The 19,290-nt window shown below is 39.6% G+C and overlaps 1 protein-coding gene and 1 pseudogene across 1 annotated transcript; one reads left to right on the top strand and one right to left on the bottom strand.

The window, feature by feature from the left end:
- Positions 1 to 519: 519 nt before the first annotated feature.
- LOC141498005 (translationally-controlled tumor protein-like) lies at positions 520 to 1,154 on the top strand (annotated as a pseudogene).
- A 4,602-nt stretch (positions 1,155 to 5,756) lies between these two features.
- On the bottom strand, positions 5,757 to 17,922 carry LOC141497926 (uncharacterized protein C9orf40 homolog). The gene is given in 3 exon segments (XM_074200792.1): positions 5,757 to 7,066; positions 17,430 to 17,544; positions 17,546 to 17,922. Coding segments are annotated over 3 exon segments (558 nt in total). The 5' UTR covers positions 17,845 to 17,922; the 3' UTR covers positions 5,757 to 6,922.
- Positions 17,923 to 19,290: the final 1,368 nt, after the last annotated feature.

The following is a 19,290-nucleotide window of genomic DNA, read 5'->3' as shown; positions in this document are numbered from 1 at the left end:
CATGGGAGCCCTGTATGTGGTGGCAAAGAATTGGAAATTGAGTGAATGTCCATCAATTGGGGAATAGCTGAACAAACAGTGGTATGTGTATGTTATGGAATACTATTGTTCTATTAGAAACCAGGAGGGATGAGAATTCAGGGAAGCCTGGAGGGATTTGTATGAACTGATGCTGAGATAAGCAGAACCAGAAGAACACTGTATACCCTAATAGTAACATGGGGGTAATGATCAACCTTGATGGACTTGTTCATTCCATCAGTGCAACAATCTGGCACTATTTGGGGGTATCTGCGTTGGAGAATACCATCTGTATCCAGGGAAAGAATTGTAGAGGTTGAACAAAGACTATTATCTTTAATTTTTAAAAAAAAGTTATTTTATGTAATTTTGCTACCTCTTATACTTTTTCTTTCAAGGATATGATTTCTCGCTTTTCTGCCTGCTCTCCCCTTCTCCCCAAGTGCCTCTCCGGCTGCATCACACTCACGAGTTCCAGGCCCCCGCCCTGCCGCTTCCCTCCCCGCCACCGCCATGAGCATCTACTGGGACCTCATCAGCCATGATGAGATGTTCTCCGATATTTACAAGATCCAGGAGATCACGAACGCCTGGAGGTGGAGGGGAAGATGGTCAGTAGGACAGAGGGACCATTGATGATTCACTCATCGGTGGAAATGCCTCTGCTGAAGGTCCTGAGGGTGAAGGAACAGATGCCACTGTAATCACTGGAGTTGATACAGTAATAAACCATCATCTGCAAGAAACTAGTTTCACAAAAGAGTCCTACAAAAAGTACAAAGACTACATGAAATCCATCAAAGGCAGACTTGAAGAAAACAAGCCAGATAGAGTAAAACCTTTTATGATGGGAGCTACAGAACAAATCAAACATATCCTTGCTAATTTTAAAAACTATCAGTTCTTCATAGGTGAAAACTTGAATCTAGATGGCATGATGGCTCTCTTAGATTTCCATGAGGATGGTGTGACCCCATATATGATTTTCTTTAAGGATGGTTTAGAAATGGAGAAATGTTAACAAATTCAGCTGATTACTTTGAATCACCTGTCATCATAACTGGCTGCTGCTTTTTGTCATCTACACAACCACCAGGACTTGGACAAACTTGAATTGATGTCATCTTGAGCTTTATTCCTTTATTTTTTTATTTTTTAGGTTTTTGCAAGGCAAACGGGGTTAAGTGGCTTGCCCAAGGCCACACAGCTAGGTAATTATTAAGTGTCTGAGACTGGATTTGAACCCAGGTACTCCTGACTCCAGGGCCGGTGCTCTATCCACTACGCCACCTAGCTGCCCCTATTCTTTTATTTTTGACCTTGATTTATTTGGAATTGAGGACATGTTTTTAAAAACATGTCATGTAGGTTGTCTAAAATAAAAAGGATATGATTTCTATCATCACATTCAACCATGGTTGTATACCATGGAAACAATGTAAAGTAAAGGACTAACAGACTACCTTCTGTGGGGGGGTGGGGGGAGGGAAGTGAGATTAGTGGAAAAATTGTAAAATTCAAATAAATTAAAAAAAAAAAAGCACGGTTTAATCAGGAGGTTATTGCCCTTTCAGAAAGGCAATAGCACAATAATAGCCAGAAGGTTCTTACCTAGATTGTACCAAGTCCAGCCCCAAAATTTTTCCTAGATACAGATATCCACTTTTAGCAGTTCCAAGATTGCCATTTTCTACTATTGCTTTCATGACAATTATCCCTGTAATCAAAACTCAAAACAATAGTAAATTAAACAGCTAATAAATTTCTACAACCAGAGAGAATGTTTCTGACCTGGGGTAGTTACAAGAGACCCAAGAATTATCTTGGGAAGGAAAATTTCAGGGGGCGGCTAGGTGGAGCAGTGGATAGAGCAGGGGCCCTGGAGTCAGGAGTAGCCGAGTTCAAATTTGACTTCAGACACTTAATATATTACCTAGCTGTGCAGCCTTGGGCAAGCCACTTAACCCTGTTTGCCTTGCAAAACCCTAAAAAAAAACAAACCAAAAAAACCAGGAAAACTTCTCTAGCAATATGTTAGGGCTTTCCTAATGTTTCTCTAACAGTTAACTTTTCATTTATACTTTACTTATAGATTAAAATTACCCATATTTTGGAGCTTCAGATATATAACAAATACTTGATAGTTGACTCATTATACTGAAGCTTTAAACCACCCTAATCACTTTCGTAATAGCCAAGACTCTCAAATAAAAATTTGCTATTATATATTATGTTTTTCTAACAAAATACCTAATTAAATATTTGTCTTCAAACAACAATTTTTATCACATCTTTCTAAAACCCCAATTCATGTGTAGCAGCAGCCAGATTAAAGTTGTTTTAACAGCATTTCTTGTTAAAATGGTTTCTCAAATTTCACAATATGAAAATTTAGCAATACAGTAATAAACAATGAAATTCAGATGACATCAATCGTATTTCTAAATTATATATAAAAATCATTGATCTTATTAAGTTTGACATTTAAAAACCATTAAGAGTTATCAAGTATGGAATAATAATTTTCAATTAAAGAACTAATGCTTAGTCATTTTGATCTTCACAACCACCTTAGTAAAAGGGTGCCATTATTATTTTTCTATTTACTGATCAGGAAATTTGCCTAAGATTAAATAGCTAAAAAATTTCTGCAACCAGAATGCAATTCAAGCTTTAACATTTTTCTAGCATTTTCTTTTTCACTACGTATATTTGGGAATCTGATCTGGGATAAAAGGGGTTAACAAGAAGAGGTTAGAAGGTCTCTGATCTAGGGGAGTTACAAGATTAAATAATCTTTTCCCCCTTTTCATGGCCAGAAATGCCAAGGAATGTTATTAAGACTTTGCTAAAAGGTACAAACCTTTAACATACTTTTTCCCCTTTCTTCACTTGGCATTTACTTGCAAACTGTCTTCGTTCATTGCTCTAGAACAACAAAGGTATTTATCTTGCCATATACGTTTTTTTTAGGTTTTTTTGCAAGGCAAATGGAGTTAAGTGGCTTGCTCAAGGCCACACAGCTAGGTAATTATTAAGTATCTGAGACCGGATTTGAACCCAGGTACTCCTGACTCCAGGACTGGTGCTTTATCCACTTTGCCACTTAGCTGCCTGCGTTAAGCATATTTAACGTGGTGTGCACTTAATATCGATTGACTGATATCTCAGTCAGGGTAATGTCATGATTATACTTTTGTAGAAAGAAATGAGATTTAATGCAATAGTAGTCTAAACTACTTTCACTATTCTCCTCTTCATAATTCCCATGTCCTAGTCAAACTAAACTTACTATTCTGCCAATTTATCTTACCTGTATATGTGATTATTTTATCTTATACTTTTACCTATCATCTTCACCTGTTGAAATCCTAGCTAACCTTTCAGATTTAGCTTATATTGGAACTCTTCCACTTCTTTCATCGTAAGTCTTCCACTTCTTTCTTGGAACCCTAAACTTCTTGATTGGCAAGCTCACCCTCCTCAAATCCGAATCATAAGACTTTGTAACTCTTTTATACTCAAATACTTATTTGTTTATGATATTCTATTTTGTATTCAAGTTATTTACATAAATGCTATCTCCCCTTCTGGATTCTAAGCTGGAGAGGACAGGAAATACATTATCTTTCTCTAGCACCTAACTGATAATTCTTTGCACAAAGTAGGTACTTACTTCCATATTGGTCCAAATACAAGATGCCTATAAAAATAGATCTCTTTGAAATCTAGTGAGTATAGGTTGAATTTTATAGGTGTAAAACTTGGGTGGGTGGGGGAATATTTATACAGAAACTACTGACACCACTGACCATAAAACTTTGTCCATATTATTAGCAAAGCTAAAATTATATGAAGTTTATTCAGATCACAAGTTTTAAGACTTGTGTGTGTTTTTTTTAAATAATTTGGTGAGGGGAAGCTAATTGCACAATGGATACAGCACCAGCCCTGGAGTCAGGAGGACCCGAGTTCAAAATTGGATCTCAGACACAATACTTACTTAGCTATGTGACCTTGAGCATTGCAAAAACCCAAAACCAAAAACCCCACTGACTTGCAAAAACCAAAAAAAGTAATAATTTGATAGTGATATAATGTTAGAGTTAAAAATGAACTTTGTAACAATCAATATCAAAAGAAAATGAAGTCTTAAAGATATTAAAAACTTGCCCAAAGCCCTATCGAGAATCATTTCAATGCCTTTCCCAACAGACCCAACAATGCAACTACTGTTCCTTTTAAAAGTTTATAATGATCATTATCTATGAGGATTTAGATGTCAAGTGAAACTCTCAATCCTAAAGAAGTGAGTTTATTACAAACCAATGAGAAAATACTGAATATAAGCTCATATCATTACTATTCAAATTTTGAAGCCTAGGGAGGTTTATAGATCTGCTCTGGTAGCTAACTATCAAGTTAGACTAATAGAAGTTGGATACATTATTTTGTCAATGATTCCAGAATGTGTTTTCTTATAGATCTGATTTGGCACAGCTAACAATACCCAGATGGAACCCTAAACTTCATCTTTATTCCATTATCTTGAAACTTTTGATAACATCAGATGCAATTTCAATAATGCTTATCATCCTGTGACATAAAGATTAGTTGAAGGAAATAAGTTCTATAGGCTACAAATGAGGAAGGGGAGATATAGAATTGATAGCTATGTAGAGTCCAGAAAAGCTGAATTTGAAACCAGTTCTCACTTATTAGATGTGTGACCATGAGAAAGTCACATAACTCCTGTCTGTCTTGGTGGCTCAACTATAAAATAAGGTAAAATTATAAAACTACAAAATAATAGTGCACCTAACTCAAGAGGTTGTTGTAAGCAACTTATGAAATATATGTAAAATGCTCAACACAGTAGCTGGCATATGGTAAAGCACCTAATAATAGTTTCTTTCAGGTCTTTTAAGGGCTTTCCAGGAGAAAAGCAACAGGATCTAGGGGCAAGAGGTAGAAGATGCAAAGGGCCAATTTAGACTGGACATCAGGGATACTTTTGTGCTGAAGTGGAATGAAATTCCTCTGGAAATACTAGCATACCAAGTCTCTGTTAGCAGAGAATAAATGACCAATTATTGAGTATATTGAAAGTGGGAATTCCTTTCAGGTATGGGCTATTCCACAAGGGCTCTACTATGCCAACAACTTTCACTCCAACATATGTATCAGCATTGTTTCATCTTGATTTGAACAAATGAATGGGTCCATATAAATTCACAAAGTCCTCTGACATTCTATTCTCTACCTCACAGGTTTATAGTGTGGAAGAAACATTTTACACCTTAAAATTTATAAAATATGAATTATAACAACCTTAGAATCATGGTATCCACTCTCACTATTAGCTGGAGTCAGGCATTTATGTAAAAACTGACTTAAGTAAAGCTACAACCTTGAAAGTCTTTGAAAAGAACCTATATATGATGCTCATATCTATATGTCATATACACAATGCTCATATATATATATATATATATATATATATATATATATATGTATACACACACACACACACATATATGATATATATCATAGGGTAGATTCTGTTCACATAGAAAAGGGTTATGAAATTCTAGGAAATGAAAATACCTATGGTCCAAAAACACATTTCTAGCAATAGGGTTTTAGTATGGCAAATTCACTTTGTAAAAGAGATCAAACAAGATAAACATACAGAAAAATTTGAAATTTATGTAAATGTACAAAAAAAAAAAACAAAATCCTTTTTATTTAGCTAGTCTCTTACCATCAACCTATTATTAACTTCAGGGCTCACATGACCCCATAAGATTTTCCTTTTTTCTTAACAGAATATTTCTGTTTCTAATGTAAACAGAAAAAAATAAGGCCAAGTTACACTTCAAAGATAACCTGAGAACTATACAAATTTTAACTTAATCACTGACACTTGTGTAACTTAAAACACACCAAAAAACTTTATTTCTCTTTAGCAAGGGCTTTGTAAAGCATTATCATAATACAACAGTAATAATAAACAAATTTTAAAACTTTGTCATAATACATCATAAGATGATTAAAGCCAAAGCAATTATACATTGGTCCATCTATGACAAGTTTCTTATCATTTAAAAAAGAAAAAACTTCATTAGTTTAAAAAAATAACTAAACCAACCAAACTGATTGTATGATAAAATTTCTTTCCCCTTATTACCTGGGGAAAAGGAGCCCCTGATCATTTCCCATTGCTCCATATCCATCTCTGATTGGACATTTTGGCACAACTCAACATAAGTCAAATTATATTGATAGCTGTACAAGCACAAATGTAAAGAGTGCTTACTGAGATGTCTACTACTTTACATTACACAGCAAGGAAAGTGTTCTTTAAAAACATCATCAGTTCTCAGAAAGAGAGAACACCTTGACAAAGTCACCTTTTTAGCTTGCATAGATGTTGTAACAGCTTTTTTGGTTCAACTAAGAACACAGGTAACAAAATGTATTAATATATTATTTACTATTACCAGCAAGTGTTATAAAAACTTCTTAATTTCATGCACCACAACTAAACCTTTTTTGGTTTACTATTCGAACAGTTCTCAGTCACCTCTGATACTCTTATACTAGAGATAAACTCAGTTTCAAAGTTTGAACATATGTTCTTCAAGCATCCATGTTTTAAAATACTTCTGTTATAACTGTACTTTGTCCTTGACTATCCATGAAAAATTCTTTTCAGAAAGGTCAGTAGTCTCAACATTTTTCTGTAAAAAGTCCTTCTCTCATTTTTTCCCCCATGGAGGTTATACCTCAAAATATCTGAAACATTTCTTTTTCTGAAGAGGAGCAGGTAGATTTAGATAAAAATGAGTATCCTTAAATGAACCGATCATCATCATTCCAACTGTAGTAGATCCATATGTCAAGACTCCATGTCAATTTCAACACCTTCATCCTTGCTGTTAAGAGTTGCATCAGTCAGTGTCTCAATTTCTGACAGATCAATGGAAGGTAAAGGATTTCTCCAATACTGGAATGTATTATATTGCCAAAATTCTTCAATAAGCTGTGAGGGAGAAAAATATAACAAAATTAATTTGTGGTTTAGATGATAGTTAAGTCACTAATAGAAACAATTTTCCCTTTTAAGAGGGAAACCCCTAAAAAAGGACTTCAAACTTTTATTTTAGAATTTCAGAATATACACAACTAAAATACCACCATTAAAGCATATTTCATCATATAATTGATATTTTAATTTAGTTTCTTAATATTTATTTTTTTAAAACTATAACAATACTAATTGAGAAAGGTTTGTAACACAGAATCCTTTACTAGACAACTATTATCTGTCATTCTCTTCTATTGTCTTGAAAAGTATTCTATCTACAGTACAAGAATGGAATTTTTTACTTGTTGAGAAAGAAATTAAATATTTATAAAAATATAAGTACAATATCCCTTTATAAATAAGATGTTTGTTTTTGGTCAAATTAAAACACAAATTCACACACACACACACACACACACACACACACTCACAATTAGACTTAATACCCACAAAATGACTTTGATGATGGACTATAAATTTATTTCAAGGAAAATTCCTTAAAGTATTTTTAAAAAACTAAGAATTGCCTCCAGACATGAAAAGGCAATTCTCACATGAAGAAATTAAAGCTCTCTACAGTCAGATGAAAAAAAAAATGCTCTGTATCATTACTGATTAGAGAAATGCAAATTAAAACACTCTGAGATACCACCTCATACCTAACAGATTGTCCAATATGACTAAAAAGGAAAATGATCAATGTTGAAGGGAATGTAGGAAAACTAGGACACTATCACATTATTGGTGGTTGCTAAGTGATCTAACCTTTCTGGAAAGCAATTTGGAATATGCCCGAAACGGCAATAAAACTGTGCATACCTTTTGATGCAACAATACCACTACTAGGTCTGTATCCCAAAAAGATAAAAAATCCACATATACAAAAATATTTATAGTAGCTCTTTTCAGAATGATGAAGAAATGGCTAAATAAATCATGATATATAAATGTGATAGAACACTATTGCTGTATGAGAAATCTTGAGGGACAAGACTTCAGAATAACCTGGAAAAACTTGGATAAACTGATGCTGAGTGAAGTGAACAGAATTAGAAGAACATTAAACACATTAACAGTAACATTGGGTGATAAACAGCTATGATGAATTTGTTCACTTCAGCAGTACAAAATCAAAGACAATTTTTTTTTTAGGTTTTTTGCAAGGCAATGGGGGGTTTAGGTGACTTGTCCAAGGTCACACAGCTGGGCAATTATTAAGTGTCTGAATCCGGATTTGAACTCGGGTCCTCCTGACTCCAGGGCTTGACTCTATTCACCAGGCCACCTAGTTGCCCCTATTGAAGACAATTCTAAAAGACTTATGATGGAAAATATCATCCATGTATCCAGAGAAGGAACTGTGGTGATAAATGCAGACCAAAGCTTACTGTCCTCAATCTTTAAAACTGGTTTTTATGTATATTTTTTTCAGATTTGATTTGATTCTTCTTTACATATGTAGCCTATATTGCTTTCTCTCAGGGGGAGGGGGGAGGGAAAGGAGAGAGGGGGAAAAATGTAAAAATCTTGCAAAAATGATTATTGAAAACTACTATTGCATATATTTGAAAAAAGTAAACAAAATATTTTTAAAAATTGCCTCCAGATACTTAGAACGTTTTTGTTTTTTGATAGTATATTTGATTTCTGGAAACAGTCAAAAGTTGTTTTGAATTAAACCAATGAATAAAGAGGAAAGTAAGCATACCAGGTAATAATGAATCTAGTCAAATAATACGACTATAAAATTGTGACTACATAGTAATGAAAAATTTTCCTTTATGGTTTGTAATCTTTCCTCAGAAGGCAATTCCATATGAAGTTTCATAAATGTTTTGAATATCAGAAATGCCAGTGGAATAAGAGCTTATTGATCATTTGTTTCAATCATGTCGGACTCTCCATGACCTCTTTGGGGTTTTCTTTTCTTGGTAAAGACAGTGGCATGATTTGCCATGTCTTTCTCCAGTTCATTTAATAGATGAAAAACTAAGGCAAACTGAGTTAAGGAACTTCCCAAGAGTCACACAGTAATCTTCTGAGACCAAACTTGAATTCATGAAGATTAAATTTTTTTACTCTAGGCCAGCACCATCTCTCACCGAACCATCTATGGAACAGCAACCTCAAACTGGCTATATTTACCTTTCTTACTTTAGTTGACTCTACTCTCCCCCTTCATGTATTCTCTATTTCAGCTAAACTTGGGAATGGGAGACAAGGGGATGAGTTTTTATTGTTTATCCTTCATTCTTGAAGATGACCATGACATCAGAGAGGTGATACCATGACAAGCACATGAATTGGATTTGAGTGAGGGGGTTGCTAGGCTAACTATCAGTCTCACTTTTTCCTCTGGAGTCACCTGGGTCTAAATTAGAGGCCAGATATGGATCAGTATGACTGCAGATGGCCCAAGCTGAGTAAAGGGATTTGCCCAAGGTCACACAGTAAGTGGCAAATGCCTGAGGCTGGATTTGAACTCCTATCCTCCTGACTCCAAGATCAGTGCTCTATCTACTGCACCAACTAGCGGCCTGAGGTGGTGGTGGGGGGAGAATAGGGACTGAGAAAAAGTACTAGAAAGGGTAGCTAGTGATGTACTTTCTTTCAGAGAGACACTGACTTCGGGAGTAAGCCTGACTTTGCTCCCTTTTTACCCTGTATGATCATGACAAAGTGCTACCAGCTAGAAAAATGAGTATTTATTTCTTATATTTACATTTCTTAATACCCCACCTCATTTGGGGTTTACATTTTGCCACAGGGAGGAGAATAAAATCAATATAATTTTATGACTAAGCAACTGATTAAATATGGGGGAATGAGAGAATGTGAATTATTAAGGATGAGTGAGATGATTAGAAGAGTAGTGACCACAAAAGGAGTACTCATTCAATAAGCCTAAGGAAGGCAAAAGAATGGGTGGGTTGGGGGAAAATATGGGGACTGTTTTGTTGACTTTAGTTTAAGAAATGCATGCCTATGGAAAAACTAAGAGACATTCAAAAGGCAAGTGATGATGAGATCAGCAGAGATGAAGATTAGATTTGTAGTTCTGTCTTCACAAAGATCATAACTGAACCCAAGGAAGCTAATGACATCAACAAGACAATGTGCATAGATGAAAGAGAATCCAGTAGAGTAGTACTTATTTTGACCCAATAATACTAACAGTAGCCACATAGATGAATGAAAAAACAATATAATTAAGAACTAGGAAAAAAAAAGAACTAGGGGGAAAAAAGCTGAGTTTATCACAACCAGGAGAATAGGAGGTAGTGATGGTGACATGGTACTGACATGGTGATATAGATCAGGACTTCAGGAAACCCTTAGGCAATTGCATGAGAAGGGAGAGACTAGAGGTGGAGACATCAATAAGGAGATTTATCAAATATTCTGAGCAAGCAGTGGAAGGTGATTAAAATTAGGGTGGTGGCTAAGTGAGTGTTAAGAAGCCTACTTATCTTAATTTTACACTCAAGAAAATGGGAGTCTCAGGATTAAATATAAACCCAAGGTCACACAGCACAATAAATGACACACCTAAAATATTCAGTGTTTTAACTTCTGTATTACTCTTCACAATCTAATATTCATATTAGATAAATACATCCTTAATCCAAAGGAAATCTTCTAGGCAGTTTTCACTTGAACTGGCATACTAGAGAAAACTGCTTTTCTCTCCAACTTCCCCCATATAACTTTTTCATAACACAGCTACTTAGAAATACACAAACATAAGTTTGCGAAATGATATCAATATCATGAAATTAAATGAATAAGTAGTTGCTAAGTTTATAAAACCCAAGGAAGAAAAATTATGGGTGATTTAATTCATCATGCTCCTATCCTTCTAAAATTGAGATTTTTTCCCCCAACATGATAGAGTAAAGAAGAAATAGAGTTGAAGTAATCAATCTAAATCTGTGAGGGTCAAAATGAAAGATTGAGATCATTAATAATCCAATGATAATTAGTCTGCTTTATTATAAGAAAACAGTTCAAAACAGCAACTTTTTTCAAGTTTTTTTTCAAGGCAATGGAGTTAAGTAGCTTGCCGAAGGCCACACAGCTAGGTAATTATTAAATGTCCGAGGCCAGCTGGATTTGATCTCAGGTCCTCCTGACTCCAGGGCAGGTGCTCTATCCACTGTGCCACCTAGCTGCCCCCAAAACAGCAATTTATATAGTTTAAATGACAAGAGTAATAACTTTTGTGGTGAGAAATTTTAAAAAATACAACCTTTCTCCAAAGTTGGTAGATACCCTGTGGTCAGTTAATCTAGTGTTGTTAGGCCCATAATCCAAAGAGATGAAAGAGGAAAATAGCTACACACACAAAAATATTTATACAGCATCTCTTTGTGTAGTAACCCCAAAGTGGAAACCAAGAGGATACCCATCAACTATTAAAAAAAATATGGCTCTCTGCCCCTGAAACAGGACTCTGACCACATTCAGATCCTGACCACAGTCTAGGCCCCCCCATAGAACAGCAGCCCCCCCCCCCACATCAGCCCCTTGGCAGAGGGGGGCGCTTATGGTCATTCACAGACCAGGAGGGAGGACAGAACCTCACACACTGAGACCCTTGTGGGAGTGTCCCAAAAGCTCAGGAAGCACCCTAAAAAAACAGGCTTCGGCTGGGAAAATGAACAAGCAAAGAAATAAGAGGAAGACCATTGAGAAATATTTTGCAAATGAGCCCAAGAAGGATCAAAATACTCAGTCTGAAGATGAGGAAGCACAAGCTCCTGCATCTAAAGACTCCAAGAAAAACAGAAACTGGGCTCAGGCTATGATAGAGCTCAAAAGACTTTGAAAATCAAATGAGGGAGTTGGAAGAAAAACTGGGAAAAAGGAGAGAGATGCAGGAAAAACATGAAAATGAAGTCAGCAGCTTAGTCAAGGAAATCCAAAAAAATGTTGAAGAAAATAGCATGCTAAAAACCAGCTTAGGTCAAATGGATAGAACAGTTCAAAGTTATTGAGGAGAAGAATGCTTTAAAAAGCAAAATTGACCAGATGGAAAAAGAAATAAGAAAACTCTCTGAGGAGAACAAATCCTTCAGACAAAGAATAGAATTCAGGGAGATTGATGAATTTACCAGAAATCAGGAATCAATACTTCAAAACCAAAAAAATGAAAAATTAGAAGAAAATGTGAAATATCTCACTGAAAAAACAACTGATATGGAAAACAGACTTAGGAAAGATAATTTAAAAATTATTGGAATACCTGAAAGTCATGATCAGGAAAAGGTCCTTGACATCATTTTCAAAGAATTACTACAGGAAAATTGCCCTGATATTCTAGAAGCAGAGGGCAAAATAGAAATGGAGAGAATCCACTGATCCCCCTGAGAAAGAGATCCCAAAAAACCAACCCCTAGGAATATTATAGCCAAGTTCCAGAACTCCCAAGTCAAAGAGAAAATATTACAAGCAGCCAGAAGAACACAATCCAAATATTGTGGAGCTGCAGTCAGGATCACACAGGACTTAGCATCAACTACACTGGAAGCTCGTAGGGCTTGGAATACAATATACTGGAAGGCAAGAGAGCTTAGAATGCAGCCAAGAATGAACTACCCAGCAAGGCTGAATGTCCTCTTCCAGGGAAAAAGATGGACTTTCAATGAACCAGGGGAATTTCAAAGGTTCCTTTTGGAATGGCCAGAGCTGAACAGAAGGTTTGATCTTCAGATACAGGACTCAGGTGAAGCATGGAGATTGGAGGAGAGGGGGGGAAATATGAGGGACTTAATGAGGATGAACTGCATGTATTCCTGCATAGAAAAATGACACTGATAATACTCATATGAACCTTCTCAGTTAATAGAGCAGGTAGAGAGAGCTTTTATAGTTGAAGCACAGGAGAAAGCTGAATTGGAAGATAAAGTATGTGTAAAAATGGAGTCAATAGAAAAAAGGGAAATGGAATGGGAGAAAGAAAAAGGAGAGGGGGAATAGTCCAAGATATTTCACATAAGATTTTTTTGTTATTACAGTGAGCTATTGCAATGATATGGAAGCGGGAAGGCAAGGGGGAATGAGGGAAACTTTGCTCTCATCAGAGATGGCTAGGAGAGGAAACAGCAAATATACTCAATGCGGTATAGACATCTGGAGTAAGAAGGGGGGGGAGCAGGGGGAAGGGGTGGGGATGGGAATAAAGGAGGAGAGGATGGACCATGGGGGGAGAGTGGCCAGATATAATACATTTTCTTTCTTACTTCTTGCAAGGGACTGGGAATGGAAGGCCTGCCCAGGACCACAGGGCCAGGTGGATTCTGGGCCTAAGGGGTGGTATGGGGGCTCAGGGCTTCTTGGCCCTGGGACCAGGGATCTATCTTATGTGCCACTCAGCTACCCTACAGCAGAGTCAGAGTGAAAGGAGAGAGAAAATAGAGTACATGGTAGTGGAGAAATAAGAAAGGAGGGAGTTTCGATCAGCAATGGCAAAGGTGGAAAAATATGGAAATAACTTTTGTGATGGACTTATCATAAAGAATGAGATCCACCCATGACAGAGTTGTTGGTGTTGGAACAAAGACTCAAGCACATTTTTTGTTATGATTATTTGGGGGAGGGTGCAGGGCAAGTAGGGCTTGGATGGCCTGCCTGGGGCCACATAACGGGGTGATCTTTGGGTGTCTGGGGCCGGATTTGGACCCAGGTGCTCCTGGCTCAAGGGCCAATGCTCTGTATGTCACCCAGCCACCCCTACTATTATTACTATTTTATTTTATTTTGGGTCTTTTTTTTCTTTTTCTTTTTCTTTTTGGTTTTTGCAGGGCAGTGGGGATCGGGTGGCTTGCATGTCACATGGCTGGGTGGTTGTTGGGTGTACGGGCCGGATGTGGGCTCAGGTGCTCATGGCTCCAGGGCTGGTGCTCTGTTCATTGAGCCACCTGGCCATACCTACAATTATTACTATTATTATTTTTTTTATTTTAATTTTTTTCCTCTCCCCTTTACTTTTTTCGCCCAAACAAGTCTATCTATATTCATGGGGGAGGAGGAGGGGTATTTTGTTTACTTGTAAACAAGAATATTTTATTGATTTAAAAAAAACCATTTGTACAAAATGAGAATAAAAAAAATTTTTAAAAATATGACATATGAATGTGTCATCATAAGAAATGATGAAACAGTTTTAGAAGCAACTGGGAATACCTCTATGAAAGAATGCAGAATAAAGTGAGAACTATAAGAAAGCTTATTCCAATGATAACATTAATGAGAAAACCAACTCTGAAAGACTTTAGAACTCTGACCCACAAATCAAGAGGACTGAAGATGAAATATCCCTCAATCAGACTGGCTGTTGGCCTTAAAATGTAAAATGGGATGTATATTTATGAACATGGTCAATGCAAGAATTTGTTTTGCTGAACTATGTACATTTTTCATGAAAGTTTCATTTTTCTTTTCCAACTACTCAAGGGGGAGTGGCGAGGGGTAGGTGGGAGAAATAATAAATACCTGTAAAAACAAATGAATAATTTAAACAAAAGAGAGAAAGAGCACTTCAGGATCCACTTCACATGAAGCTGGTTTGGCTAGAAACAGAACTGACTTGGTTCAGAAATAAAGGGAGTCAGACATTCCTGCTTTATTTAAATTCACTGTCTACTTGAACCTCACTGTGAAACATACTTGAGTAGTAGCTTTTACGGTTCTTATGCTCAAATGGATAATTGATACCTGAGCTAATTGTTACTAAAGACTTTTTTTCTTAATAAAATGGTTAATTTAAACTTATGTGGATTTGATATGAGAATTAAAAGGTCACATAATTGCTAAGTTGATTTCTCTAAAACCCAGATCTGACTATGTCACTCTACTCAAATTCACATGGCCAAAAAGAAAAAAATGTGGTAGCTAAGTGGACAGAGCCCTGGAGTCAGAAGGACCTGAGTTCAAATTTGGCTTCAGACACTTAATACTTGCTTATGTGACCTTGGGCATGTCACTTAACCCCACTGCCTTGCATAACAAAAAAAAAGAAAAAGCAAAAAAAAAATTCGATGGTCCCCTATTGCCTTTAACGCCCATTTTTGGAGAGTCCTTTCCAAATAGGATTGTTGTCAAAATCAAATAAAATAATAGATACAAAGTGCTTTGCAAACCTTCAAGTGTACATAAATGTATTACACCTTTTCAATTTTCAAGCCCTTCAAGACATACCTTGCCAATTTTGTTACACTTTACTCTCCTCCAAGCCCTAGTGAACTAAAGTCAAACTGATCCTTTTGCTGATCCTCACATAGACTATATTCTTTGCACAGCTTTCCCTCATACTTGGAATGTACTCCCCACCTTAACTTCACCTTTTGAATCTCTGGTTTCCTTAAAAATTTAGCTCAAATCATCTTGTTGTCTCTCTTTCCGGATCCCTTCAGCAGCTACTGCCTGCTTCCCAACATTATATTGTACTTTGGATATATACACATACATGGCTATGTACACACACACACACACACACACACCTCTTAACTACAACAGAATGCAGGTTCCTTGAGGATTGAGACTTTCATTTTTATCTCTGGTTCTTCTAATATCTAGCACATAATTAAATACTTAATACTAATTCATTAATTGAAAACAACACTCAAGAGTTGAAAACTTTACCTACCACCAATACCTGAGAGTAGTTTTCTCCTTCTGGAGTTCTGCCAACCCTATCCTTCTCTGGGAATACAGTTTCATTTGCACTAGAAGGTGGATAAGATAGTATGTGACTGTCATCAGAATTCAATGGTTGAAGACTGATCTAGGCAATGAATTTTTTCTAACCATTCAGTCAAGTTTGTATAGGTCCACGTGTGCTCAGTGTTGGTGGGCCTTGCCAAGGGTGTTCCTGATTGGTAGCAGCCCCAAACCACAAGTTAGGTCTTCACAGGAGACATATTTTGCTACCTTTTCTTCAAGACTCCATCTCAAATAAAGCTATCTTAATTTGTAGCAGTAACATTTAAACCCATTTCTTCTTGCTCTAAATATTACATTCTATTCTTAATTTTAACCCATACAGCTATAGTCTCTCCTTTGATAGTTATTTTACATTAATCCAAGTCCACATTTCCAATTTTTCTTCCCAAGCACCTTGTGAAAAAATTCTTCAGGTTTTAATTCAACAAGGTTCCAAAATATAATAGAACACCAGCATACCTGGGGATTGTTAATCTGGACTCACATACTTGACTACTATTTAAGTATGGAGCAAGTTGTTTGTTCTTTGTTCTGGTAGTTAAGAAAGTATTCTGCAAAAACCTATTAGGACTATATAGGTAATAAGTACTGACCATGAATGTGTAAAGTTATTTGTGGGCAGGGACAGTCTCCTTTACTTACTAGTGTCTGGCACTAGTAAGTACTTAACATTCTTTCGCTGAATTAAATAAGTATAAATTTGATTATTAACCATATTAGGCTGGCAACCATATTAGCTAAAGGAAAAGCTTATGGATTCAGGCTGAATAAAGAATGCATTTTGAAGTGAGCAAGACCAGGAGAATATTGTACACATGAGAAGCAACATTGTGAGATGATCAACTACGATGGACAAAGCTCCTCCCAGCAGTTCAGTGATCAAGGATGATCCTAAAAGATCTGAGACGGAAAATGCCATCCACATTTAGAGGAAAAACCTGAGGAGTCTGAATGCTGATCCTAAAAGATCTGAGGTGGAAAATGCCGTAAACACATCCAGAGAAAAAACTGAGGACTCTGAATGCTGAGCAAAGAATACTACTATGTTCACTTTTAAAAACTTTTCTGTGTTCATTTTTTTCTCAAGGTTTTCCCCCTTAGTTCTAATTCTTCTTGCACGACATGAATATGGAATCATATTAAAGATAATTGTATATGCACAACCTATATTAGGGGGATTAGGGAGGGGGATGGAAGGGAGGGTGCTAGAAAAATGTGGAAGTCAAAAGCTTGCAAAAGGATGACTACTGGAAACTATGCAAGTAAGTGGGAAATGTTTTTAAAAATGCATTTGGAGGGGCGGCTAGGTGGCGCAGTGGATAGAGCAGGGGCCCTGCAGTCAGGAGGACCTCAGATACTTCATAACGGTCAGAGGCCGTGGGGGCCGGATTGGACTCTGGCGAAGGGCCCCTTCCGGGGTGCCCAGCACAGACTGCCCGCTCTGCGCACCGCCGACCTGCCGCCGAGCATGCGCCGCGGCGCGGGCCGCCGCCGAGGACCGCCCCCGCCCCCGGGCAGGGGAGGGGCCGGCCCAGCACGGAGGCGGGAGCGCGCGGCCCGGCCGCGGCCGCGGGCCCCGGCCCGACCCACCTACCTCCTGCTCCGGCGGCCTGGGGCCCCTGGGCTGCGGGTCGCCTTCCCCGGCGCCGCGCTGGCTCTCGGAGGCGCGGGGCCGGAGCATGGGCCGCGGCCCGAGCTCCTCGGCGGGGGCCGCGCGGCTCGGCCGGCGGCTTGGGCTCCCCGGTGTCCATGCGGGCGCCGTCCCCGGGGGCCGGGTCGCCGGCGTCCGCGGCGTCGCCGGAGCGCTTACTGGGCGAGGCCAGGTGCTCCGCCATGGGCCCGTCCTCCCGCTTCCGCTTGCGGCGCAGCTCGGAGCCGTTCGCCGGCGGCCGCGGCCCGAGCCCCGGGGCGGCCCACAGCGGCTCGGGCTCGTCCAGGCGGCCGCAGGGCGGGAGCCGCTTCCAGGGCACGTGGAACGCCAACGGCTCCGCCGCGCGCCTCTTGGCCATGAGCCCGCTAGGCCCGGGCTGGGGCAGGCCCCGCTCCTGGACCGGCGGGAAGCGGCGGGCGAGGGCGGGGAGCGCAGGGAGCGGGCGGGGGCGGGGCGGCCCAGAGCTCGTGCGGGGCGGGGGCGGCGGCGGCGCGGGGAGCCGGGCGTGGGCACGCAGCCTGCGTGCGGCCGGCGGGGCTCTGCGCTCGCGCAGGTGTGTGCGGAGGGGGGCGGAGGGGGGCGGGGGCGGGGGCGGCGGCTCCGCGGGATTCGAACCGCTGCGCGCGTGCTCCATGCGGGCGCTTCCAGCCCAGCCCGCCGCTGGTTGGCGGCCTCGCTACCGGAAGTCAACGGGGAGAGAGGAGTGGCGGCTCCTCGCGGCCTGGCGGAAGCGGGGGAAGCGCCCTAACCCCCGTCCCCTCTCCGAGGGCCGGCGTCGGCGTGGGACGCGTCAGTGAGCTCCCGCCTCCCCCTAGTGCCGGGAGCCCGGGTGGGCCGCCGGGGGTCGCCTCCGCAGCCAGGGCCTCGGGAGTTCGGGGCGCTTGAACCCTGGCTTTGCGCGCCGTCCGCCCCGCCGGTCTCTGCCTGCTGCCTCCTCTAGGGAGTTCTGTGCACGCCTATGCATTCTCGTTTTACAGATGAGGAAACAGCCCGAGGGAGGAGGGACTTGTCAGAAGTGGGGAATTAAGTCCAGTTTCAAATCCCACTGTTTCCCTCACCCCTGGCCACAGTGGTATTGAGGAAGGATCTTTATACTTTTTTTAATAAGGTTTTTGCAAGGCAGTGGGGTCAAGGGGCTTGCCCAAGGCCACACGGCTAGGTAATTATTAAGTGTCTGAGTCTGGATTTGAACCCAGGTCCTCCTGACTCCTGGGCCGGTGCTCTATCCACTGTGCCACCTAGCCGCCCCGGCTCTTTAAAATTGTTCAGTCCTTCCACTCTTGGGGAGAGCAGCCTTTTATTGCTCTGATGATGTTAGCCGGGGTGAGCCATCTTTCTTCCTGAGGTGTAGGTATCACGGGCTTCAGAATTCAACTGGAACCTCTAATCCAACTCCTCCCTTTTTTGGTAGAGGAGCAAATGAAAGCCCAGAGAGTAATGTGACCTTGCCCTAGGTAGGTAGAAAAGAAGCAGAGCCAGAACTTGGCTAAATGCCTCACCTCCCAGTTATTTTGCATTTATTTTTTAATATTAGTTTTATAAGAGGCATAACTGATAGAGAACTGGCCTCAAAGCCAAGAAAATCTGGGTCCAAGTCTTGCCTCTTGACACTTCCTGTCCATATGACCCTGAGCAGGTTACTTAACCACTCAAATGCCAGTGTTCCCTGTTTCAAAAAAGAAATATATCTGGGTATCCTGGAAAAAGTTTGGATTAAGCTTTTGGAATATTTGAGACACTACTTTCTGGACTTCACTTTCCTCCTGTTGTAAAAAGAAAGGACTGGACTAGATGATAGTAAAAA

The sequence above is a fragment of the Macrotis lagotis genome, chromosome X (genome assembly GCF_037893015.1).
Source record: "Macrotis lagotis isolate mMagLag1 chromosome X, bilby.v1.9.chrom.fasta, whole genome shotgun sequence".
Classification (NCBI taxonomy): Eukaryota; Metazoa; Chordata; class Mammalia; order Peramelemorphia; family Peramelidae; genus Macrotis; species Macrotis lagotis.
Note: the sequence above shows the minus strand (reverse complement) of the source record. Positions and strands in the feature narration are given on the sequence as shown.